This window comes from Rhea americana, unplaced genomic scaffold, assembly GCF_003343005.1.
Source record: "Rhea americana isolate MKP2758 unplaced genomic scaffold, rheAme1 scaffold_128, whole genome shotgun sequence".
Lineage (NCBI taxonomy): Eukaryota > Metazoa > Chordata > Aves > Rheiformes > Rheidae > Rhea > Rhea americana.
The window spans coordinates 276,301-301,371 of record NW_028185350.1 but is presented as its reverse complement, the minus strand read 5'-3'; the positions used below and the strand labels follow the sequence as shown (position 1 = coordinate 301,371).

At 46.6% G+C, this 25,071-nt stretch overlaps 2 protein-coding genes across 2 annotated transcripts in view; one reads left to right on the top strand and one right to left on the bottom strand.

Moving 5' to 3' along the window:
* FBXW8 (F-box and WD repeat domain containing 8) overlaps positions 1 to 20,023 on the top strand; it is a 53,148-nt gene extending 33,125 nt beyond the window's left edge. Inside the window, exons 6-11 of the mRNA XM_085326109.1 lie at positions 392 to 588; positions 2,080 to 2,289; positions 11,979 to 12,106; positions 16,221 to 16,394; positions 17,541 to 17,657; positions 18,217 to 20,023. Coding sequence (XP_085182235.1) covers positions 392 to 588; positions 2,080 to 2,289; positions 11,979 to 12,106; positions 16,221 to 16,394; positions 17,541 to 17,657; positions 18,217 to 18,361 — 971 coding nt within the window. The 3' untranslated portion in view covers positions 18,362 to 20,023. The remainder of the gene's footprint in view (positions 1 to 391; positions 589 to 2,079; positions 2,290 to 11,978; positions 12,107 to 16,220; positions 16,395 to 17,540; positions 17,658 to 18,216) is intronic.
* A 3,406-nt stretch (positions 20,024 to 23,429) lies between these two features.
* The window catches only part of TESC (tescalcin), a 4,009-nt gene continuing 2,367 nt past the window's right edge, over positions 23,430 to 25,071 (bottom strand). The window contains exons 2-8 of the mRNA XM_085326108.1: positions 24,851 to 25,069; positions 24,619 to 24,699; positions 24,276 to 24,415; positions 24,127 to 24,188; positions 23,933 to 24,040; positions 23,737 to 23,784; positions 23,430 to 23,660 (exon numbers count right to left, since the gene is read on the bottom strand). Of these exons, the coding sequence (XP_085182234.1) occupies positions 23,583 to 23,660; positions 23,737 to 23,784; positions 23,933 to 24,040; positions 24,127 to 24,188; positions 24,276 to 24,415; positions 24,619 to 24,699; positions 24,851 to 25,069 (736 nt within the window). The 3' untranslated portion in view covers positions 23,430 to 23,582. The remainder of the gene's footprint in view (positions 23,661 to 23,736; positions 23,785 to 23,932; positions 24,041 to 24,126; positions 24,189 to 24,275; positions 24,416 to 24,618; positions 24,700 to 24,850; positions 25,070 to 25,071) is intronic.

Here is a 25,071-nt window from a genome sequence, read left to right as displayed (position 1 = left end):
GGGGGGGGGAGGCTAAGTGAAGGCAAGTATATAGTAGAACAAGAACTTAAGTATCCATTTAAAGTCTAATCTTCCCCAAATGTGGAAAAGTAGGAGAAGTCAGACAGCCTTGCTCAAGGCAGATACCAACGTTATCTGAAAGTCAAAAAGTAAGAATTGCAACAGAGCCTCTAATGCCAGAACCYATAATTTTGGAAAGTTCTGCCCTGACCCGATTATGTCCTGCTGTTTCCCAAACTTTCTCAAAGTTCTAGTTTCCTGCCCTAGACTCTTTTCTGTGTATTTACCCTTTTAAACAAAACGCTTACGTGATTACATTTTCAAAAATTTTTAAGGTTTTGTTAAATTCTGGGATAATGCCGAGCTATTTGCTTTGTGCTTTCGTACACAGGAACTGTTAGCGTTTGGAGTCTGATGGTGGGACGGGAGCCCATCCATCGTTACCAGCACAATCAGAGGATTCAGGCTTTGGCTCTTGGTTCGGAGGGTGCAGCGGTAGCGACGGCATCTGGCTTCGAGGTCAAAGTGGAAAGCCCTAATGACAAGGGATTCTGGCAAACTACGGAAACGTTTGAAATCCAGAAACTGGTGAGTCTCCAGGCTATGCACAACTTCATTCCATACATTCCTCATTCCAGGAGCTTCTGATCTGCTAATTATTTTGGTGTAGTTAAGGGAGAATCTTATAAAAATCTTACGGATGTGTTGCATGAACTAGACAACAGCGTTATCAGCTAGAGGCTGTGATTTAGCAGCAGGTTAATGGATTAGGCTTTCATCACTGAAGAGCAAGGGTGAAATAATGGCTTACACTACAAGTGAAAATGAATAGGAGTCCATATGGTGCAGGAGGTTGGCAGTTTTTAGGGTTTTTTTTTTTGTCAACATCAAGTTGGTTCATTTTATAAATCAGTATTCTTGCATAGAATTGGAGCTAACACAGAAGATTTCATTCCAAATCAGCGTTATCTGACTAATTCTGAGTCAAGATATTGCAGATGAGCTAATAACTCATCTGATAACTTGTGAAGCTGTAACTAGTTGTGCAGCTTCTGTGAGTTGCACATTCTGTCGCTGAAGTTTTGAGACTGTTGCTCTCCCATGACGGGGCACTGACTTGTACAGCTAGTGGGTAAGAAGTTGTGATCTAAACCATTCCTGATGCATCCCTTCTTTGAAAGCTAACTCAATTTTGCAAAACGTAAAAATAACCAAAATCCCCAAGCAATTTTAACACATTTCCCACTAAAAATGTTAACAACATGCTCCCCCATTGTAGTTAGATCTATTTTATTCTTGCATCTTGCTTACTGTGAAATGTAGATCACAGCACATGAAAGAAACACCCAAGATGCTGCTGTTTCTTCTAAAGCTGCATTAGAAACCAGGCGTGCTGTTAAGGGGTTTTCAGCCCTTCCCATAGTGAGACTATTAGACAGTGTCTTAACCATTTACTGAAATGAGAAGAGTAGGCCGTATCATTCTTGCCTAGTAATATTTTTGTGATCCAGGATCCAGGAGCTGAAATTCAACGTGTCCTGGAGTCATGGCCTGACTTTTTTGGGGGAGGAAAAAGGGGTCAGGATATATGTAAATGAACAAGTTATTTTGGGGTAAGCTAGAGTGTAAATTTTCTGTGCATCAGCTATTCCTCATTAGTTGCCCAAGTGTGCTATCCCTTTCCAGGGCACTGTATTCACTTTCTAACCATAGTATTTGTTTTGTGTGCGTTAGCCTTATGGCAGCCTCTTGCTTGTCCCCTGTTAAACTCTGTCTTTTACCTTTTTCTATAAAAATGAGTCCATTTAGTCTTCCCTTGATGTGACATTGAGGGTTTATTTTTGTAACTTACTCTGTTTCGTTTCCTAAATGGGCTCATTCTAAAGACCAAGAGCTTGGTTCCATCATGGGAGCTGAACTTGCAGATATGGAGAGCTAAAGTTGATATTCAATCTTTGTATAAATTTAGTTTGTAAGGGGGATGATTCAAGATAGCTGGTACCCGGTTTGTTCCGTTTGGCATATGATGATATAAAAGAATTTTTGGCTGTAATAACCATGAAAAGTCTACTCTTTTAGGTCAACTTCCTTAATCTGGTTCCAGATGTTACGGGGAGTCTGGTGGCAGTAGCAGCTGCAGAAGACGTGGTTTATCTCCTGAAATCAGAAGATCCTGGCAAAGTTCTCCATTCTGTTTATGGTCAGCCTGTCACATGTCTCGATGTGTCTGCTAATGAGGCAGCCTTTGGTGTCAAAAGCTTTGGCTGGTTATTGAATGAGCCCAACCAGGTATTTAATTTTTACTTATTTCTAAGATTTATATACCTTCACAATTAACCGAGGGAAAAGACTTCGTGCTAGTAATCATTTTCTTCCCTGTCTGTCTTCTCTCCCATTTTTTTTTCTTGACAGTAAAAGGAATATTCCTTTTTAATGCAGTAATCTGATGTTTATATCAATTCTCTTCCAGTGASCTGAAGTGAGGGCTCATTGTTTGGCCGACTGGGTTCATGGTAGATGTAGAGTATGCTCTTTTTCTTAGTGAGACCCAGCTGATTCAGCTCTGTGCTGCAGCAGTGGTCGAGGGAGAACTCATCTYGACACCTCCTTGTTCCCTCTCCAAAACCACCAAACCTAAAATACTATCTGAGGAGGGCGTCCTGAGCAACCTGTCAGTTCTGTTCGTGCAGTGCTCRGGACTTCTTTTTTCACTTGGGTATTTGAACCAAGTTACTTTCCGCTCAGTGAGAATGGTATGACTGTTATGTTAAAGGAAGCTGCAGAGTGATCGTGGTTTTGAAGCCCTCTCTAACACTCTGCTTCTTTTATCAGCATTTCTCAGTATAGAGATTTTCARTATAGAAAACCAGACTGGTTTTGCCATTCTGTTAAGACTCATGGCTGAGGCATGCTTCTAGTGCAGCTCTTCTGGTTGCAGGAGATATTTGCTTGAGATTGCAGTCTCAAATAGTAACATAAATAATTGAATGTCTTTGGGGCATAGAATCCTATCTGGGATCATGGTACTCTGTCTGGGGATTATTACTGTAAAGCTCTTGAAGGACTAAGCTTTTATTTGGATTCTCCAGAGTCTGGAGCATAGCATTCAAGTGAAAGCAAGGGCTAGGAATAAGCATCGAATATGGGATTAGTCTGGATTAGTAATGTAAATATTTATTGCCTAATTTCAACTTTTTTTTTTGGTCAGTAAAAATTCACCGTCTCATCTGTTTGTGTTTTGTTTTGTTTTTAGACTCTATTTCCAAGAGTTTGCAAACTGACTCAATAGTTTGCGTGAATTGACATTTGATTCTTTAGTTACAGAGTTGAATTTCAGCAAATAAATTGCATATAATCATATAAAATTTGTACCTGTAAACTTACGTACTTTGCACCTGGCCAGCACAGAAATGAAAGCTGGAAAAAACCTGTTTAAGCAGGAGTGGTCAGCCTGCGGCTGTAGGCGATTTATGCAGCCAACAGCCGCTTCCCCGAAGTCTTTGGGACTAAGCAAGTAGCTCTTAAGTGCAGCGATTCAGTCCGTGATCCCCCACCGGGTCTGCGGGGTGCTTTGGAAAGAGGGTGGCTAAGAGCGAGTTGCCTGATTTTCCGCGGTGGGGCCGGGCCTGGGCCGCGGACCCCCCGGTACGGTACGCGGGCTCGGAAAATCCCGGCAGCCCTGCCTCGCAGGCACAGCGCGGCCGCGCTGTACGYGGGCGGTAGAGCCAGGGAGGAGTTCCCGGTGGCCCCGAGAAGAGTTTCCAGTCCTCTCCCGTATCATGCCTAATTTTTCTGTTCCCTGATTTCGTTCTGTTGTTTGTGATTATACTTCAGGCTGTCAGGAAGGTGGAAAGGAGAGCGCAGCACGAAGCAGGAGGAAGCAGAGAGGGAGCAACCCCGTGGAAGGAGCTGGCATCTGTAGTGTAAAGATGCTGTATTCTCTGGCAACGGGAAAGCTTTATTTAGGGCTAACCCTGCGTTAGGAATAAATCTGTCCAGCTGCATCTAATTTCCCCTTAAAATTCACGTTCACTAGGGAGATGCCGAGGCCACCGTGAATACCTCTGGGGGCGAGAGATGCTGTGAGGCCACGCTGTCTTTATTAATTCCTTTGCTGTCCTAATCCAATTCTTTTTCCCCACAGAGGTGGGAGGTTAGAAGGTAAAATTGCCTCATTCAGGAGCATTACAGCAACGATCGCTTTTGTGCCTCGTAAAGGAGTAGAGAAATCTGCCTAGACCCCCGAGCATCGCTCTGCAAAGCMGGACGTATTTCCTAATTTAGCTCTGAAGTATTTGGTGTTTGACGGCAGATTGTATTAAGCAGTGCATCAGCGCGCATCCTAATCAGGGAGATGTGACTGAAGCAGCCCAGACGGCTGCGGCGTGTTTGACAAGGACGCTTGCTTGGCATTGCCGCACCGGCTGACATCACGCCGGAAATTAATTACTAATGTCTATTATGATAATTATTCTCGCACAGGCGTGAAGGGACTCYGCATTGGTTGATTATGCTGGTCACAAGTTGACAATCTGTCTTTAGGGGAGCTTTGGATCGAAGAAACGCAGAGAATCCCAGCCCCTTTCTGTTTGCCGGTGGCTGGGTTGTTCTAGGATAAAAGCTGTATTTCTTCTAGCTCATGGAACAGGAATTTCTTTAGCAAGGGTTATTTCAGCAGTATTAACTCAATGTGGAATGTACTGTTTTCCTTAAATACTGTACTCTTGAAATACCCAGCCCCGTGTCCCACCTTGGGTTGTATGTAAGTAATAATATAGATCAGATAACAAACCMCAGGCAAAACCCTCATTACAGCTTTTTCTTTCAACCGCGAGTGATGCTCGTGACATCCAGTGGACGTGCCTTGGAGGACAACGTCTAGTAGGTAACAGCCAACCCRTCTCATGCAGCTTGGGGACCAATGATTGAGACTCTCCAGCAGTATCAGTCATTGGTGTTCACGTGCTTGAATTTTGTTTATGAGCATTATATGTGAAATTATTTTCTGATGCAACTCTACAGGCAGCCACAAATTTAAATGAGAGCTGGCTGTGGTCCTCATCACGTCAGGGGATAAACTACTTAATATGCTCAACAGTTAGTGATGATAGAAGCTAATCAACATGGGAGGATTTTGTTTTTTCCACCAAAGAAATTTCTCATAGTAGTCATGGAAGAGAATTTTATTTTAATTCATGTAACTTGTGTTGCATGCAGGATCTGTGACTCAGATAGTATGATTATAAGGCGCATTTCAGAATGTGTCTTTATTTTTTGCTCCTTTATGCACAAACAAAGGCATTGTTTCCAAAGAGGAGGATGGAGAAGAAAGAAGTAGAAGGAAAACAGTGATGGTTTTAGATATTCCATCYTAGAGAGACTTAGAAACGGAAGGGTAGATACATTCAGAGCAGGCGCCTTGGGGATTTTTTGTTATGCTGTCCCTCTTTTGTCTGTTTTGAGCTCATGGTTGGTTTGTACCGGCTGAATGATGTTCGACATACTTGTCTCCCCCTCGTCAGTGCTGCCTTGTTTTTTGACTACTGCATTTAACATTTCTGCAAGGTTCTTTGCCTAGTTGCTAACACAAGTGTATCAGTAGAATTAGCCACTTGAAATACATGTTATGAACTGATTTTAATTGGAAAAAAAAAACTTATTTTAAAATAATCCTTTAAAGTGAATCTGATCCTTTAGAGTTGTTGGATGATGTTTTTAGGTCACAGATGTATTATGTAACCCTCACACCTTTCTTGCACCTTATTTTAACCAAAATCCATTCCTTTCAGTACCAGTTAGCCRGTACTGTCTCTTCTGGTGTCATGTCTCAGTTGCTATGGAGTTCTGAAGACTTACATTTTTTGTCTTTTTCAATTAAAAAAGATAYGTTTATCAATACTATTAACCACCATGAACCTTGTAAAATGGTCTAATTTTCACTGGCTAYGTATCAGTAATAAATTGGTCTTTATGAACTCCTGTTTTCATACCAGTAGGAAGGCATGTCTTTCTGGTGACTGAATCTGAATATGGGGGATTTGCCCAAATGTTTCCATTCTGGGGGCTGTAGAACTGTAGAGGGTTAGCAGATCTTTGAAGGTGGAAGGTATTTTACGTAGCTTTTTCTTTACAAAGTGTTTACTATTGGTTCCAGTGTAGGAGAGAAGGAACTCTTTCTGTGGATCTGAACTGTGTAACTTTTTGTAAGTCAGATGTTGCAAGAAATGCGTTCTTTTTCAGAAAGATTTGGAGTTTTCCTTACACCTGTTTTTGTGCAGTATAACAATTAATCTTTATCTTTCTGAAAAATAAGAGAATCTACCTTCTTGATTTTTCCTTATTTGTAATTACCCTATATCATTTTTGCAAGTTAAAAAAAAAAAAGAAATGCGCCTTATGCATTGGCTAATGTTAATGACATWTTGCATTTTTTTCTTTGTGCATTGATGTGCATAGTCCAAAACTGGCACAACTACTTAGGCAAGTATCTCAGGTTTTAAAAATGTAGCAGCTAGGATGTGCCATGAATATTCAAGGTGATTTTCYGCAAAACTTGAGAATTCATTCTGTCTTTTAACAACCAACTTGCCTTCTTTTTAACCTGCCCTGTCCTTAGCTGAGGGGAAAGTGTGTTTTGGGGCTGGGATTTGTTTTTTAGCAAGTGCATGGGTCAGCGAGCAAACATCGTATCCTTTCATCTCTGGATACCTGAACTCTTACATCAGTCTTCAGCCACGAGTTAAATGAGTCCAGTGACCTCCTTCCAGGTCCTAGCAGACATCTGTCCACATCACAAAACYGTCGTGCTTGGCACCGTCCGGGCTGTTGGCAGTTGGGGCTCAGGACGTGTCCAGTGCTGGAACAGCAGGGGTTGCAGGTGCGTTGGCAAAGCTGCGCCGCCGGAGCTTGCGAGCTTGCCTGCCTGCGCAGTGCTTGGCTCTGCTTCTTGTACCAGCTTGGAGTCTTCCTTTTTGACTCCGGTCGAATGCAAACTTAAAAGGAAAAGCTAACGATGCTTGCCGTTAGCTTTGTATATAACTTTTATGGCAGGTTTCTGGAGGAATAGGTTGGGTGTATGGCTGGCTTTTGAACTGCCAGATTTGCAGCAGGCTGTTTAGGCACTCTTGATATTTTTGCAGTTCTCCGAGTAGGTTTTTAAGCGTGCTTAAGGTCGCTTAGTGCGGCTCAGCGTACGTGAAATGAAGTTCTTGTTTGCCAGTATAAAGTCACCTTTAGGATGGCATGAAAGTCAATTTTCCACATGCTCAGAGAAGCGGTTGTGTTACCAGCTTCGCACAAAGACTTGTATCTGGCAAGAACTTGCAAAATAGTCTCTCTGGCTGATTGTCAAAAATTACATCATATTGGAGTAAACTGCTTTTAAATCAAACATCCATTATTCATGTATATTAACTGCTTTTTTTCTTTACTGGCCGTTTTGTGTATGATTTACTCTTTTTTTTTTTTTTCTTGCTCTCTGATTGTCTGTCCAGTCTCCCTTGTCTGCTCTTTTTAAATCTTAGCTCATCCTTAAATTTATGGAGCCAGAACACTTATCTCTGTGTACAAGTATCAATATGCTGACCTTGCATTTGTTAATAGTCAAAAAAATTTTTTTTTGTTCCAGTATTATGTGCCATATTTACAGTAGGCAATTCAATACATTTGTACAGGGAAACTGTGCCCCTGAGGCTAGTAAACTTTGAAAATATTTTTCCACATCCCTTTAGAAATAAAATTTAAACTTGTAGCAGTGTGTACCATATGTTGTACTTAGTTTGATGACTTCTGCTGCAAACGCACATGAAATAGCCTTATCGCTTTTGTAGGTGCGGTTGGAATTGGATGGTTTTGACCTGGTTAAAGCCCAGCTCCCTTTTTGTTCATGGTGGGCTTGCAATTTCATGACCCCTTCTTTTGTTGGCAGTATTGGTGTGTATTCAGGCAGTGTTTTCTCTCTTTGGCAAAGGGATGGGCAGAAGGAAAGGGAGAGTAACATCATTTGTAAATAAAATGCAAATCCTGATCCCAGTCTTGCTGTTTGTTCCTCTGCATCTTTGGGCAAGTTGGGTTTTTTTTTCTTTTTTCTATCTCGATCCTCTGCTTACCTATCTGTAAAATGACAGACCCCCCTATACTAGATGATTCTTTCTGGGAAAGTGGTTTTTGAAGGTATCCTGTGTGTTATTCAGTAAGGAGAAGAATGTAGGTTTTGAAAGCATGATTTAACTATATTTTTGCTAATCTTTATGATACTCTGTTTCATCTAAATAAGAATTGCATATACTATGTGTGAAGACTGCCTCACCCAATTCTGAAAGATAGAGTTATTTTGGGTTTTTTTGTTTTTTATTTTACTTTCTTTTACTAGCAGTAAGTTGTGGTATCTTAAGAAGCAAAAATGTAGTTGCAGAGGGAAACTACTTATTTCACAAAGCAGTTGTCTCTGCCGGCTTGCAGCCAGGACAGTGGGTTGAACACCCCTGCTCTTGTGGAAAGCACCACAGGCTCTTTGATAACAAGTGCCTGGGGATTTGTTCTTTTAATGYTCCATCCAAAAAAGACATCTCCGACAACGCAGTATCCCTGAACACCTGCTGGGGCTTTGGAYGTGCATGGAAGAGTTCCATCAACAGCATTTCCTTCAGGTCCTTGGAAGAGTCTCAGCCAAAGCGCATAGACCATGCTTGACCTCACTTAGCTGTAAGATCCAGCAAAKCTCACAGCTTAGCTACTCTGGCTCCAGAAACTCTAATGCTTTATCCATTCATTTGAACCTCTTTCTTGAGTTCTGGGATAGCATTTTAGAAGCATTCCTGGTACCAGCTGATGTGAAGCTTTCTAAAGTATAGCAAGTTTTCCTTTCTCCCTCTCCTTACTCTGTCTGAGAACGGTGGCCACAAGTTGAGACTTGCCCAATTCCTGCAGTGAAGAAGGAAATTAGTCTAATGCACTACCTTAACAAAAGGGAGAGTACGAGCATGAATAATTAATATCGCTAGTCTGTGGCAATCGGATAAAATGAAGTCCCATTTGCTCAGCCTTATTAAAAGAGAGAGAGAGAGCGAGGGAGGGATAGTAAAGGTCGTTAAGGGACTTGTAACATGGAAAAAATCGCCTCTGAGATGGATAATGTGTTTTCTAATCTCTGCGGTCTTTAACTAAACATAATGGTAAAGGTACTCTGACTATTTCTGGCTTGTTGAATTATTAAGCATTCTGGGAGATTGCTTGGCTCCTATCCAACAACTTAGACTTTTTCATTTGAACAACATTAGTAGGTAACACTTTATTTTGTGCGTTAGATCGTGATATGTCTGCCCGGAGTATTTAATGCTTTTCCTCCCCGGTGCCCCCGGATTTCCACTGGGGGAAGGGATGCTCGTTAGTGTGTTATCCCAGGGTACTTTATTTCACACCCAAGTGCTCTGGGTTCACTTACCTTCGGTTCTGCACCTATTAGGTCACTGGTCTTGGGTGTCCATTATAGGATTATAAATGTCTTTAAAAGGGTAATCCCTTTGCAGGGTGCATTATAGGATTATAAACCTCCTAAAGATCTTATGCTTTATCTGCCCTTTAACATACAGGCCCTTATTTCAAGTCCCTCCTGACCAGGTATTTTCATGCTTTCTCCTTGGCCTTTATAAAGAAAATCCTTGTTGCCATGGGATATTACAGAAGAGCTCATCAGAAGCACTCTAGCAGCTTCAAAGTTGTCATGAGCATGCTTTTAAAAACTGTCTTCAAGAAATTATTATTCAAACCTAAAAATGCGTTCTGTCGGAGTTTCTTTTGTTTCTTCRCTTATCAGTTTGTCAGAATGAGGTTTTGAAATTCATTTTCAGACCATAAAATTGCTCAAAATAGAAGTTGAATTCAAAGGTAGGTAAAACCTGAATACTAAAAAGTRCAAACAGCACCTTCCTCCCAAATGATTGGCTAGAAATACACAGCAGCACCATAAAAAACTAGAAGAAAAACCTTAGTGTGGAGACTGATGTTAAAAGAGAAGGAAGTGGAGGGGGTAAGAGAGTGATAAAAAGGAAAAAAATTTTTTCTTTGAGTTTTATGGACCTGAATCTGTATTTTTTTACAGGTTCTCTTTCTTACAGATACAAAGGAGAAACGAATCATTTTTGAGCTGGTGCTACCTACTTGTAAGAATTGCTCCAGGTCTAAGGTTGCAAACAAGCAAATATGTAGTATTTGCTCAGATTTAAAAGGGGGAATCTTTAAGTGCTATGTAGAAGCAATTTTTCATGATAGTCTTTCATGGTCATGACTGAGTTTTTGAGTACATATCCTATGTTTATAGGATAGACGAGAGCTTTGATCATTAGATAAATTAATAGTTTATGGATGCTCCTTATAAAATATTAGCCCCAGAGGACTCTCCCGACACAGCGTTAGGCCCTCTCTCTTCTCCAGAGTTTTAATGCTCTGCTGGGAAGGGCTGGTTGAAAATCTCAAATTGGGAGTTGGCATCCATTGCTGTTGACCCAACCATTTTATCATTCACGAGCTGAGTTCAGCAGAGTTTAGTGACTTTATCTTTTGCTCAAAACTTTCAAGAGAAAGGTCTGGTTGTGAGGCCCAGGCCTTAGTTTCCTGTGCGCTAAAGGCTCTGAGAAGTACCTTTGCTAAAATATCATCATCTCCAGTTTCTGTTAGAGAGCTGTTGGAAGCCATGCTTTATTTCAGAAAAGGCTGCGTATTRGTCTTTACARCTAAAATTTTGAATCCATTTGTAGTTACTTCTTTATAGGTATAGAAKTTCAGATYTTATTTATTTATTTAGTTATTTAGTTTTTAGCTATTTTATGTCCTAAGTGTACAAAGGTAGAGTCTCTCTTGCTTTACAGAGCTTAGGAGAAACTACTTTGATCTTAGGGATGAAAAATCACACTCTAAAAATTGCTCTTTGAGGCACGGAACTTGAACAGCAGTATAATGCAAGGCAGCACAGATAACGTCAAAAAGGCAAGACCCGGAAAGGGAACCCRTTAGGAGAGTTATGAATATTACAAGCAACTGAGGAAAGTGGGTATGAATGTACTAACTGTGGTTAGATAGTTGATGAAATGCCTGAATAAAACCATGTTGCCTTTTAGCTGGGAGAAATGGCAGGTGGAGGAAACCTGCAGAGTCTCTGCACTTTCTTGCAGTATTTCTAGGGATTTTTAAGGGATTAAAGGTTTAAACTTTTGTTGCCTARAGGCACCCATCACAAAAACCATCTGCTCCTGCTCTCCTAATTCAGCCTTTCTGATGCTTATTAAAATTGCACAGCTAGAAAGCAAAAGGCCGGACGGCATTGCCACTCAAAGGAGAGRAGGGTGAGCAGGAGGGAAATAACTTGCATCTTTCTTCTAGCATTTAGTGTAAAGATCTTCAGTGTTGCTTGAAATCGGTGTTTTTATTCCTTTCCCTAAAAAGAACGGTGATTTCAGGTGTGATGCGCCTCTTAGCGTGTTGTCACAGAACCTTTGCGCGGCGCCTGGCAGCGCTGAGTCGGGGTTCAGTTCTGCTCTCATCTTTTTTGCTGTGTTTTATTGAATCCTCCTTGCACAGCCCAGGTGTCTGAACTTTCCAAATGTTGATTCTGTTTACTTTTACTATTATTTCAAATGTTACAGTTAATAAAGCGATTTGCTTTTCCCTGTAAACCCTGAAGAATTGATCTCAATAAAATCTGTATGGCTTGCTTTGGCTGCCCGAGACCTGTGCCTGTCTGATACTGGTTGCCGAGAGCTTTGCAGCCCTTGTTCTTGCAGGATTCCCCTGTGCCATTGTATTTTCGTATTTCTGAGCCTATGATATTGCTATCTCAGTAGGGATATCTTGGTTCCATAGTAGAATACTGAGAAACAAGGCCTGCAAGCCGTCTCGGTCACGATAATAACTCGGCTCTGCTTCGTACATCTAACTCTTGYGCCCATGCTAAATTTACCTGGTGTTTGTTCTCTTTCTGCTAGATTCTTCTTTACAATCTGGAAACAAGCCAGTGTCTAAAGAAGCTGGGCAACTCATTGGGTGACTTTACGTGTGTCAATCTCCAGGACAGTCCTCCAAACATGCTCGTTACAGGCAATAAGGACAGAAGGTGGGTACTATCAAGAGCAGTAACCCATCTCAAATTAGCTTACTTCCTGTCCTGCTGTCCTACATCTGGACCTGCTAGAATTTGTTTCTCCTCTAATGTTTCAAACGCAGCCTGCGTGAACTTCAGGAACAAAATATTAGGTAATAGTTGGATGTGGCTGCCAGTTTGCTTTGTTTCAGAGAGCTCCATGGGAAGACTTTCCTTTTAAGCCATTTGGTGGACGCAGTTGGTGTACGGCCCAGCGAGACCACTTGGAATGTCTTCCACTTCCCCACCACCACCCGCAAAATTAGTTTGGCATTTAAAAGCTCACTTTCTGATATTAAAAAAATAACCTAAGGGATGAATCATGTAGGATGAGATGGGTCCGTCTGCCAAATGATGTCAAGAGTGTATTTCGGAACACTGTGATGTCCCTCAGGTGACAAAAAAAAGAGAGACTTTCATATGAACAGATTCCAGCTTCTATTTAGCTGATTAGCAGCTTTCTCTTTAGCTCCTTGGCTTGGGGAGTAGGATTTTCCCTGCACGATATCTGGTGCCAGGAATGGACGCGCTGGGAACAGTCAGTGCAGAAGGATTAAAGTGCTTAAAAAGACCCTTTGAGTCCAATTTTTAGGTTTTCTCTTTTTGGCTAGTTATTTGCAGCGTCTGATCCAGTGCACCAAAGGAGATGTGGAATGGCGAGGAGCCAGCCTCTAATGGCTCCCTGTTCCTTCYATCCTCCTCCCTGCACTGGGCATCGGGCTGCAGGTGGTGGTCTGGTGTGGTGGTGGGTATCAGCTTGTAAGGCGGATACCTTCCTTTGCCAAATCCCAGACCTCTGTCCCGCCAGTGCAGCAGCTTGCAAAAATGATTATTTTGTCAAACAGCTTTTTTTTTTTTTTTTTCCCTTCTTGGAGCATAGGCGCTGCAAGCAAACCTCACGCTTTCCTCAGCAAAGAAGCTAAAAGGAAATATCATGCAAATATCAATTGCGTGAATACACGCAACTGAATCTTTGGGAGGTTTTTTTCCCATAATCACAGAAAACAGATTTTCTGAAACRCCCCAGTAAAACTCCCTTGCCTAATGATGGAAGAGAACATTAAGTTGATATCCCTTAAGTGAGATGAAATTTACTCCTTTCATACTAGAATAAATGTCTGTGCCCTTTCCCATCAGCTTTTCAGCTCAAGAGTTGACTGAGTTCAGGGGCTGTCTCTCACTAAAATCACAGGAAGGTGGGAATCAGTACTTGAGCAGATAAGTGTGGGATCTGGGAGACAAGACCAGGTGTAGCTCAGAGGTCGGCTCCTCAGGTGCTGCTGCACTAAGGGTGTTGATAGGCGCTGGGCATCCACAGGGGAGGAGTGACTTGAACCGCAGTAGCTCTGGTGTGGAGCAAATACTCTAAATGGGGACCTTTGCCATGTGAATTCAAGCTGCTGATGGCCAGTGGGAAAACATATTGTTGGAATTAAATGAAGCATTTTCAAAAYCTTGCCGATAGGTGCTGTGCTTTTATTCAATGCCATGTTTTTGAAAAGCGAAACAAACTGCCCCATTTGAAGTGAAGTGGTTTTGTTAAGATTTGTAAAATCTGTGGTTTCAAACCAAAAATACTCCTGAAACATTGGCAATATATTTCATTACTTACCTGTGCTTCACACTTGTAAGAGAGCCAAAACAGGGAACATATGCTGATGCACTGCATGATACGAGGCAAGTTCAGCGTATACCATTGCTGGAAAGCGTGGATGGAAAAAGTGTCTTCTGCCTTCCTGTAAGCTTCTAGAGTAGTCTAACACGAGAGTCGAAGTCTGGTCACAAGGAAATCTTCCTTAGGGTTCCCTTGAACTGGGATGAAGCTGATGTGCTCCCACTGAGCCCAGCTGTTGAGGCTGGGCCATGCCAGGTCTGCATTAGAGCATCGCATTAGATTTGCAAAATGCTCCTTTTTTCTTTTCTTTTTTTTTCTTTTTTAAAAAGCACATCTGAACAACTCAAGTGTGCTCTGATTTTTCCAAGGGTGTGCCAGAATGGACACCTGCCTGAAACCTGGGCCCTTGCTAATGAGATAAGCAGGACACAAGCAGGTCTTCGCTTCCAGCTGTGCTTCCCAAGCAGAAGAAGCTTTGATTGTCGTACAGAGCACACGCAGCAAGACAGGGAGAGCGCCGAACGCGAACCCGTCCAAATACCCCATCCCTACCCAAAGCGCAGCTCTAATGCRTAGCCAGAGCTTCTCCCAGCTGGAGTTGGAGGAAGCAAGAGGTTCTTTTCCCCGTCAGCAACAGTCCTGATGAGGTTTTCTGAGGGGTTACCGGGGAGCCACGCAAAGCGCGCTCCGCTCTCTGTTCCAGCATGTTTTTCAGCATGTCGGATGTTGCTCTGCTGGAGTTTTGGACTGTTCTGCTGCCTTTTATTTCAGTTGCTGAAATGTCTTATTGTAAAATTGTGTGATGCAATCTTTATTCGAGAAAGGAAGCGGAAAGACTTTGCAGTGCTATTAGGATCATAGCAGGGTATTGAATGAAATACAGTTAATGCGTTGGAACAAGTATGTTTTGGGCGTTTTGGGGGTTAATGTGTACCTAATGGTTTCTTTCTTTCTTTCTTTCTTTCTTTCTTTTCTTTTTCTTTTTTTTTTAATAGCCATCAGCTGGGGGCAGCTCTCTCTGGCTTCTTTTCAACTCTGAGATCAGTATTTCCTCTTTACTACTGCTTTCACTCACTATATATTTTTTTTATTCTCTCATGTACTTTGCTTTATCTCTTAATCTTGACGTACAAGGATCAAAACCCATCCTCCTTTATGTTATGCACTGGATTTAAAACTTTACATTAGCTTTCTCATAGAGATCTACGACTATAAATCTATTAAGAGCTCTRTACTTAAGTGAAGTAACTGATTTGGTGTCAGGTAACCTCTTTTCCTTCACAGACCCACRAGTTTCTGCTGTCTGTTGCTATAAATAAGGAAAAAGAAAACCCATAACTCAGTTACTCTTCTTGGAATGATACTTCTTGCGATTACCAGAGAGATCAGAACTTTTATAAATATATAGATAAAMTAGAAGTTAAAACTGCAGTCTGGTAGAAACTTTGCTCTCCTTCTCCATGGTTGTATTAGTTATACAGAGAAAGGAATGCCTGGTAGAAAAGGGAAGAAATCTTTCGTGCTAATTTTCTCTTTSTGTATATTCTGGGTGATCAATGATTTCTGAAAATCAGATGTGTCTAAAAGGAGCCTGAAGTCACCGGTTCCATTACTGAAATCTTTTCAGAAGCGGTGCTGGGTGCTTGTGGATAACTCTGTTTCGGTGTTGCTKATTAACTGATTATGTATATGTTGTTATGTATATGCTGATTATGTATAAACCTATGGTTCCCTTGGTTCTTCTTTTGAATTGCCGYGCATTTAGTCCTTCCTTTGATCTTTGTAATTAATATTATCCCTAGACCGTAATGGGCAGGGCTCACGTACTGAGGGGAAGGATGTTTTATCAGCGTGCCAGTGCGTAGTTCTCTCTGACTCTCTGTAGCAGCTTGCGTGGCAGGGACAGAGGAGTTTTCTGGACATTTCACTTAGTATTCCTATCACCTGGGACTTGCAAAGRGACAGCAAGATCCTACATGATGGGTGAAGTGTCCGTCAAGAGATCGTAGAACCGATGGCAGGTGTAGGAGTGAAAATGCCGACGGCACGCCGAAGCGTCGGGAGCCGCGACTGCGCGAGTCGGGGTTAGGCAAGGATCTGAGCGAGCAGGCAACGCTGAAATGAGCTCCTCGCCTCTGCGGTGTTTCAGTATTTCAAACAGCGTGCGGTATTTCAAATTGTTGCTGTGTCTGTGTTGTTTTTTTTCCCTGGAGAAGACTGGGTGGATCACTGGCTCTTTTGTCTCGGTGGAAATACACTGAGTGTCTCAAGTGGGAAAAGAGTATTAAGCATCTGTGTTCAGCCATCAGATTAAACTGCTGGGTGGGAATATGGGACTTCTGCTATCCCAGGAGAGCAGCAGAGCTATTCTAGGCCAGTTTCCCTAACCCAGGGAGTACTTGTGCTCTCCGGCTCCGCAGGCTGCACGGCCGCAGCTCCTTTCATCCCTGTTCTTAACTCTCTTTCGTTTAGGGTCAGGGTGTACGATCTCCGCCAAAGCGAATCCCTGTGCTCCCTCTACGGCCACCGCTTGGGAGTGTCTGCAGTGCAGATGGATGACTGGAAGGTCGTGAGCGGCGGAGAGGAGGGCTTGGTCTGTGTGTGGGATCAGCGGATGGGCACCAAACTCTGGGAAATGCACGCCAGGTAATTTTGGTTGCTTTCGGGGTCTTACTGCAAGGGTATTTATTGGATGCAGCACACAGGAGGAACATCAGCAGCAGCGAGCRAAGCCAGATGGGTGTTTAAACTCAGGGATGCTGACACCGCAATAACGGTTCATACTGAAAGCACAAGCAGAGCTTAGGAGCCTAAAACTGACAGAAGACTAAGTTGCTACAGCCAAATTATGATTTCCTGACCAAGGAGAAATTTCCAAGGAGTTATCCTTGTCTGAATGAAGATCTYGAGGATTTAGCCCTTAGTAAGCCTGAGTGATACCTTATTTTTAATAAAAGAAAAAAAAATCAGGATTTATCTGTCCATTTTAGAAATGTTTGCCAAAGAGGAGGTAGATGAGGTATTTACAGCCTCAGGAGTTAAAGCTGGARTTGTCACTGATTAATAGCAGGTAGCTCCTTTGCTTATGGCCCTGTGAATTGTAAAGTGCATCAYGATGCAGCTGATGGATTAAGGACAATATTGCATTGATTAGCTCCTGGAGTAACACTAAAAAGCGTGCCAAGGAGGGTGAGCACTGCAGATCTGCTGAGCTTTGGGGGTAGAGGAAGAAGTACTAAAAGTGAGGCTATTAGATCAAATATTTAAAATATTTGTTTAAGCTGGGCAGGAATCAAAGGATCACTCCAGTGAGTAGTCGAAAAGGCTTTCTTAGAGAGAAAAACCGTGTGAGAGTTGTTATCCGTGCCTGTAATCCARTGTCATGTATGGAAAGGAAGAGCAGAAGCAAGGGAGGTGGTAGGAGACATGTTAGGATCATGGAGATGCACCTTTTTAGTCTGAGAAGATAAGAGACTTCTACTTGACAGTAAAGACCAGGGTTCTGGGGTTTTTCACCAGCCTCGCGAGGCTGCCAAGTGTCTGAAATATTCTCTGGCTTCCATGTGTGTTCTGGTAATAGTCCACTAGATGGTGATAAAAACTGTGTTTATCTATTTCAGATATGAGAGAGGAGCCAAAGGTAAAATTTCTGAGACTCTAGCCATAGACAGAGTGCTGAATTAAATGAATTATTGTCTAATGCAGCATAATTCCTTTATTACACTTATTTTTTTTCAGAGCCTGTTGCAAGTGGCATCTTTTACCCAGTGCTGTGATTTTTTTTTTTCCCAGACATCCAGTTCGCTATTTATGGTTTAATTCTCATAGCCTCATCACTGCAAATATCCCTGATGAGAAAACCCCYCGAGGCGCCAGCATCATGGACGATGACCTAACCGCGCACCGCAAGTGAGTAAGCCAGCCCTGAAGGGTAAGGTTTTGGGCATTGCAAAGGTCAACTTAATATATATTTAAAAATGGCACACGAAACACCTGAGTCATGCTCCAGAGTAGTAACAGAGAGATATAGCATGTAGAAACAATATAAAGGTAAGCCTTGCAAAACCACTGATGAGTTGGCTCTCTATTTACTTCTGAGCGCAGGGGAATGCATTTCTTTCACAGCAGATGAGTATAAATGCCACTGAAGCAAGACAAGGAATGCAGTTCTTTCCTTGCTTTAAACATTAGTAATGATAGCTTTTCCTAAAGGAAAACTGCTGGTATTTATACTCCAGACTTTGCTATTTGCATCTCAGATGACTGTTAGTGCTTCTAATTGAACTATCAAGCTACAATATACTCGTCTTCGCCATTCCTGAATAGATCAGGAATGTTTCGGTGGGTGACAGTAATGTCTCCACATTGCTAAAGTGAATCATTCACAGTTATTTTACTGACTTTGTTGGTTTCTCCTGTTGAAATAAATAATCGAGGGGAAAATAATATCGATTTGTGTTTTGCCCAGGCATCGAGGAATCATCTACGCCTACGAGTTCTCAGCGGAGCAGTTGGCTGTAGAAAGCGTCCTTCCTATTTGCCGCTCTTCCTACGATGAAGTGACCGGTTATAACTACAACATCAGCCTTGCGGTTCCCTACGATAACATTTAGGTAACTCACTTCTAGTTGGCCTCTGTGGTCCAGCTCTCTGCCAAGCACGTGGCCGGAGGGGGCAAAGGAGATTCGCGAGGGACAGGCGCCAGAGAGATCGCGCTGGCTGCAGGCGCATTTCGTGGGCTGCGCTTTTGCTGAAAACTTGGGGCGTGAACAAGAACAGAGAGGGAGTATGGCTGTCCCCAAAAGACTAAATAAAACTGAAATATGTAGCTGTGCAAACATTCAAATGTCCCCTGTTGCGGAGCGGGGGGGCTGCAGAACGAAGGGGAACAGCGTACCTCCGTGTAAACAAAACCGGTCGTTCCCGCTGCCTGTGGGAAAAGCRCTGCCGATCCCATCTTGGCAGAGGACGTGCTTGGGTCAGGCAGCAAGAGCCCCGAGCGGCAAACGGCTGCGATCGGGGAGGCTGGGAGCACGTCGAGGAGTTCGTGCCCTTCGGACGCCTGCCTGCCCTGAGGGGAGGAAAACAAACAAACAAACAAAAAAAACCCCTGCAGGGACTTGGAAGAAGTATCTTGGTGTGTCACATGTTTGAAATTTCTTTCCTTAAAATAAGCTGCTGATTTTTCTTTAAGTGTATCTGAGCGTGGCTAGAAATGGGCAAAACTGCCCAAAAGGCTTCCCTGCTCGTGGGGGGGGGAGGGGGGCGAAGGCTGGCCTTGTCCGGGCTGGATGCTGGGGAACTCAGCAGGCCACGCTTCAAAAAGTTTTTAATAAATTATTTTTTAAAAAAATCTCTAAAATTCTAGATTAAATGTTCTCTAATGGTATATGTATGTGCGTATTTGTGGCTTTTCATCCTCAAGTCTTTTAGGGTGGATTGTGCACTGAAGCAAAAGGCCGTTACGTCCCTGGCTAGTTGTGAGRTACCTTCTGTGTTGGGTCGGACCCTTTATCAGAGCCTTTCACTGAATCTGAAGGCTTCATGAGATGGCTTTAACTTGGGTTTCTGGGACCGTTCTGACTTCAGTGCTGGGAACTGATCGTGTTGGCTTAATGAAGCAGAGGGATCCCTCCGCCTGGCGTTTGCACTAGCGCCTGGAGAAATGTTCAGGCTGAAGGGTGCAGTGTGCTTCTTGTGGGGACACTGAGGACTAAAGCTGCGTCTTGACCGTGGAAGTTGCACTGACATAGGTAGGACCAGTTTGGCTGAAGAAGTGCTGACGTCCCACAGGGGTGTGTTTTACTGTTTTAAAACTGTTTTCATGGTTGTGATTTGCACTTGTAAACTTACTGGTGCAATCCAAAGCAGTATAAACCAAGCTGAAATAAGTTGTAACAGCTTTTCAGTGGCTTGATGRAATCGGTTTAAAAGCACGCTCGGTTAGAGCCGTAGGAGTCGGTGTTCGGGGAGCTGGGCCGAAAACCAGCGGCTGAGAGAGGAACCGGCTGGACTGCGTCAGGCGGGAGTCCCTGGGGCCAGCGCGCGGAGGCAGTCCCTGGGGACCCCGTCTCGGCTTGCTTCTGCCTGGAAAGGGAAGCAGTTCACGATTCTTTTATTGTATTTGGCTTGTGGTGGTTTCCCATGACCCCTGCACCAAATTTTGTGCACGTGTTTAGTTTTAAACGGTTACTTTTTCTTCCTAATGGGCTGATGTAAGAAATGCAGAGGGGAAAGTCATCCAATCTGACCAATAAATTTTATTTTTTCRAGAAGTCTTTGGTCTTTTTTTTCCTCCCCTCTGCTATTCTGGGAAGCCAGCTCCCTTCCCTTGTTCCTGGTGGAGCGAGAGGTGTCATGGATACGTGACATGCTTCAGGAGCTTAGATGAAACCTGTCAAATAAAGAATAGTCTCTTTATCACGAGTAAGTTTGGGGGTTGGTCTAGCCCTGAGTCTTTTGATGTGGCTGAGCACAGCTTCCTCCTCCRCTGTTATCTCCCCATCGGTGCTCGGTGACCTGCTGCCCTGCCCCGCTTAGCGGACCCTTGGCTTGTTGCCGCTTGGCCGGTTGTCTCAGAGCTGCTTTGTTCTTTCGTCACCTCCCTGCTGCGAGTGCAGATCCGGCTGCCTTGCGCCGGTGTCCTGAAGTTCACCTCTACATGTCCCTTCTCTTTCTCCGCTGCTTGTGGTGAAGATGTGTCTGCTTTTACTGTTCCCTAACAGGCTGCAGTGGCACCGAGCTGCTGGAAAGCCGATGCTTTGCAGCATGTGCATATGCAGAGGTGTCTGCTGAGGAGGATTTGCTACYTGAAGCAGAGAAGACCTACTAGTCGTCGATTCACTGGGGGCCAAGCATCAACCCATGTGGTTAGGGGGGAATTTCTGTTAGCTTCAGTGGAGAAGGGACTTGTCTGTCCTTGCAGCGACTGCTCTGTTGGATCGCTGCCTGCCTGCAGTTCCCGCTCGCTGGGCGGCTGGAGGATGAGCCCATTAGTCCGTGTCTCCTATCGCTGGAATTCACGTGGGAAGGTTATAGCACAGTAGAAAGTTGTGGATATATTTAGCGTGGATTCAAAATGCAAATGAGGACACTTAGGTTGTTGGAGAGTATCCATGATGGGAATTTAATTTTTGTTTCTGAAAAGCGATTTTGTCTTGTCCTGCTTCACTAGGTGTCATTTCTGTTGTACTGAAATGGATGCTGGCGTGTGCCAAATGCAGCAGTGACTCTCTGCATCTTCTCATTGACACAAATGGAGCCTGGCTCCAAATAACTTCAAAAGTTCTTGARTGGAGTCACCATCTCATCAGAGATAGGAAATTCAAAGGTGGTACCTATCTGGGGCATCCTGCTGCTACAGGTACTCAGTAGGTCGTCACAGAGGTGGACTCCCTTATCAACTGACTCCTGTTGTATCCCAGAGGCAGCGAATATCGTTGAACAAGGCGGAGGTTGGCCTCTTTGCTATGTGTTGGGAGGCCTTCTGGAAGGGTATTAGCATCAGCCAGATGGCAGAGTTCATGGTTTCCAAAGAAAGGGTTGTCCGGCTTCAGGAGCTGCAGTTGGGATGTGTTGGACCAGTGTCACTGACCAGGCAGAGGTCAGGCTGAAGGCGCATGGGCCCCAAGCCGGTGCTGTGTGCCATGTCATGAGCTAGGCTGGGTATTTGCAGGCAGCTACAAAAATCACAGTAGAGGAAGAAGTAATAACTTGGGCTGAGGAACCTCAAGAACTTCAGTTTGTTTTTGTTCTTGCTAGCAGTGATCCTTAGCGAGAAGGAGGGTGCGTTGTCCGGGTGAGAAGGAGCGTTGGGCTTGAAAGGCATTCCCTATGTTGTGCACGGAGAACGGAAGATCAAAGCGGGCGGCTGGCACCGGCYGGCGGCCTCCAGCCTCTTCCAGGCTGCAGAGCTCTGGCTCTCGCTGGTGGGACAGTGATGGGTGGCAAAACAGCCTTGAAGCAAAGGGCGAAGGTAGGACCTAGGCAGCTCCAGTGCTGTCTGGAGGGAGTGACAGCCTAAGCAGTAGAAACTAGGGGGAAATCCCTGTTCTAGAGTGAGTCCTGCTTTTTTGCAGTGTTCTGGCCAGGACCAGGGACTTTCTGCCTCTGTGCAGGATGTGGCTCCCTGGAAGATACCTGTGGCTCAGGTTCAGTGCTGAAGGCCAGACCTTCTAATCTGCCAGTCGCTGTCGCCCCTTCTGCTGGTGGCACAGGGCCTCTGATACGGAGGTGACGCAGATGCTGCTCCGCCAGGAAAGGAAAAGCTGCTCAAAACTCACTTTGCTGCTTGCGGTGCAGGATTTTGCTGGGGTGAGACCGGTACCGTTGCCAAATTTCCCTGGGCTTTGCCAGGTTTTTCTGTGCTTCGCGGCCTCGCGGCTGCTCCATCGCGCCGGGTTTCGCTGTTTTGACCCTGCCCTGGCTCGCTGCTTTGGCGGGGGAGGCTCACGCTTTCCCACCTGGAGGCAACGTCTCTGCAGAGCMGGGTTTGACGCAGTCCTTGGGGAGAGCCCGGGGCCGCGGCTCCSTGGGCTTATCACCGTCCCGCCGTTCGGGGCTAGCGTCTCGCTTATCATCCCCGGTCCGGCCCGCTCTGCTCTCCCTTTCGTCTGGTTGGTATAATCCTCCTCCTCCTCTTTTCTTTCTCCCTCCCTCTGTCTCTCTTGTTTGTTTTGTTTTTAATCCTCCTTTCCCCCGGAGAGGCAGAAGCAGGATGCAAAGCCTGTGCAACCACTCTGCTGGGGGGCCCGGGCCCGGCGGCGGGAGGCAGGAGCCGGGAGCAGCTCCCGTGTCGGCCGCTGGCCCAGGCTGCCCCGCGCCGTGCCCGTGCCCGTGCCCGTGCCCCTCCGGGCCCCGCTCCCCTCGCAGCCTCGAAAAGCAGCCGGGGACAGTGAAGGGGTAAGAACGCCACTCTCCTTGCTGCTGTTTAGCCGGACTCCCCTCTTCCGCCTTGCGTTGCAGGGCGCGTGCAGCCCTTGCTGGCTGCAGACCCGCTGTCGTCGCTGCGAGGACGAGGGCAGCGAGCGCTAGAGAAGGACGCGGTGGGGAAAGGCGGGCTGCGGGGAGCCGCCAAGGCACGGGAGGGAGGAGGAGGAGGAGGAGGAGGAAGGGTCCGGCCCCACCATGCTGACGGGTACAACCGGGGCGCTGCAAGCCGGGAAGGGCTCAGGGCCGGCTGAAGCGGCTGCTGGGCAGCCCGAGGGTGCGGGGCCGCGGGGGCCGCTCCGCTGTGCAAGGCTCCTGCCTGCGCCCGGGGCGCTTTCCCAGGGGAGGCGCCGGGGCGATGGGTGTGGGGCGATGGGTTCTTGCCGCTCGCCCGGGGTGCTGCAGGCTGCTTTTGGCGGGGGGAGGGAAAGATATTTTTCCCTTCAAGCTTGYATGTTGCCAGGCCTGGGAAGGCTATTTTTTTTTTGCTACAATAAAACAAACATCTTCCCAGTTTTTCTAAAAATAGCACCACCACCACCCCCCCGCCCCGGCTCAGCCTGCCTTGGCGCCAGCAGCGCCCGGGGCTCTGCAGGTAGCGATGGCAGCAGCGAGCTGTTAGCTGCAGGAGCCGCCGGGAACCCGCGTCCCAGCCGGGCCGGGACCAGGGTGGGGGGGACGACGGCGGCTGCAGCCCCTGGGCTCGGCTTTTCCCGGCGGGCAGCCGGGGCTGGAATAGCTCTCAGCGAAAAGTAAAAAGAGAAATGCCTTTTATTACAGCTAAAAGTGGCGGGGAGCCGCTTACGCCTCTCGCGAGCAGAAGGCAGCGTCGCAGGCAGCTGCACAACGCGCGGCACCGAGCTGCCGCCGAGGCGCCTTCCTCCTCCTCCTCCTCCTCCTCCGGGCTCAGTAGCAGTGGGCGATGGGCTCCAGGTTGAGGAAGCGCACGTGCATCTTGGTCTCGATGTCGATGCCCTGCCACATCTGCAAGGCGGAGGCGGGCAGAGGCGGGGGCAGCGGGGCGGGAGGCGGCCGCCCGCCGGCGCCCGCCGCCACCAACCTTAAGGAAGTCGTCGAAGGTGATGCCCTCGTACACCTGGTCCGGGCCCTGCGTGCAGCGAGCCAGCGTCAGCGCGGGGAGTCACCGCCCCGAGGAGCCCTAAGGCCTGGGTGGCACCCGCCAGCCCCACACCCTATATATTCATACGCGCGTGCAGCGCCCGCGTGCCGCGCGAGCCCGCCGAAAGGGCGCCCACCATCTGTCCCACGCAGATGCTGGCCGCCTCCATCATGGCCCCGTCGGCGATGGACCTCGCCGCCTCCTTCTCCAGGTGCGGGTTGCCGGAGAGCAGCTCCTCCACCACCTGCGGGGCAGCGGGGGGCCGTCATGGCACGGCACGGCGCGACGGCGCGGCACGGCGCGGCGCAACGCGGCATGGCGCGGCATTACGTTTCGGTACTCCTGCAGCGTGATCTTCCCGTCGCGGTCCGCGTCGTACATGTGGAAGAGAACTAGGGGAGGAGAGTGGCGGCGTGAGGCCCGGGCCGGCGGCGGCAGCGGGGGCTTCGCGGCACGGCCCGCGCCCCGGCTGGCCTCACATCGGAGCTTGTCCTGGCGCAGGCGATGCAGCTGCTCCTCGGCCACGCCGCTCCCGACGGGTCGGAAATAGGACATGACGGTCAGGAAGTCCTCGAAGTTGATCTCGTCCGCCAGCCCCTCCGAGTCCTGCCGCAGGTTCCTGCCGGGACGGGCACCGGTGACGTGCCGGCTGCGGCCCGTCCCCTCGGCCTGGGGGTGGCCGGAGCTGCAGAGAGCACCGYGAAGCGCCCCGGCGCCTTCCACCGCCGCGCCGAGCAGGGCTCATAATTTTTTTTATTATTAATTATTATTAATATTCCCCAGGGCTGGACGGGACGGCGGCGGTGGCAGCGCGGTCCTTACCGCTTGTCGAAAAAGGCGTGCACAATTTTCGCCCGAATGGGGTTGAACTCCAGGTCGGGGATGCTGTCGAAGTTCTCCTTGCTGCAAAGGAAGCAGAGGCAGCGGGCGGCTGACGGGCGCCCAGCGACCCCCCCCAGCCCCCCCGGCCGAGCCAACCCCAGGCCCGTCCACTCCGACGGGGAAGCGGCGGGTGAAGGTGGCTCCGGGGGCGCCCGCATCGCCCTCGCCTTACCGGATCGTCAGCTGGTCGCGGCTGAGCTGCCTGAACCGCCGGTGCAGGTGCTCGATCTGCTCGGACGTGACTGGCGAGGGGAAAGGGAGAAGCCGCTGGGCCGCGCGCCCGCGCCGGACCCCGGCTGCAGAACCCGCCGCGCGGCACGGGCCAGCCAACACCACCACTATTGCAGCAGTTTGTTTGTTTTTTTTTTCTTTTCTTTCTTTCTTTTTCTCTCT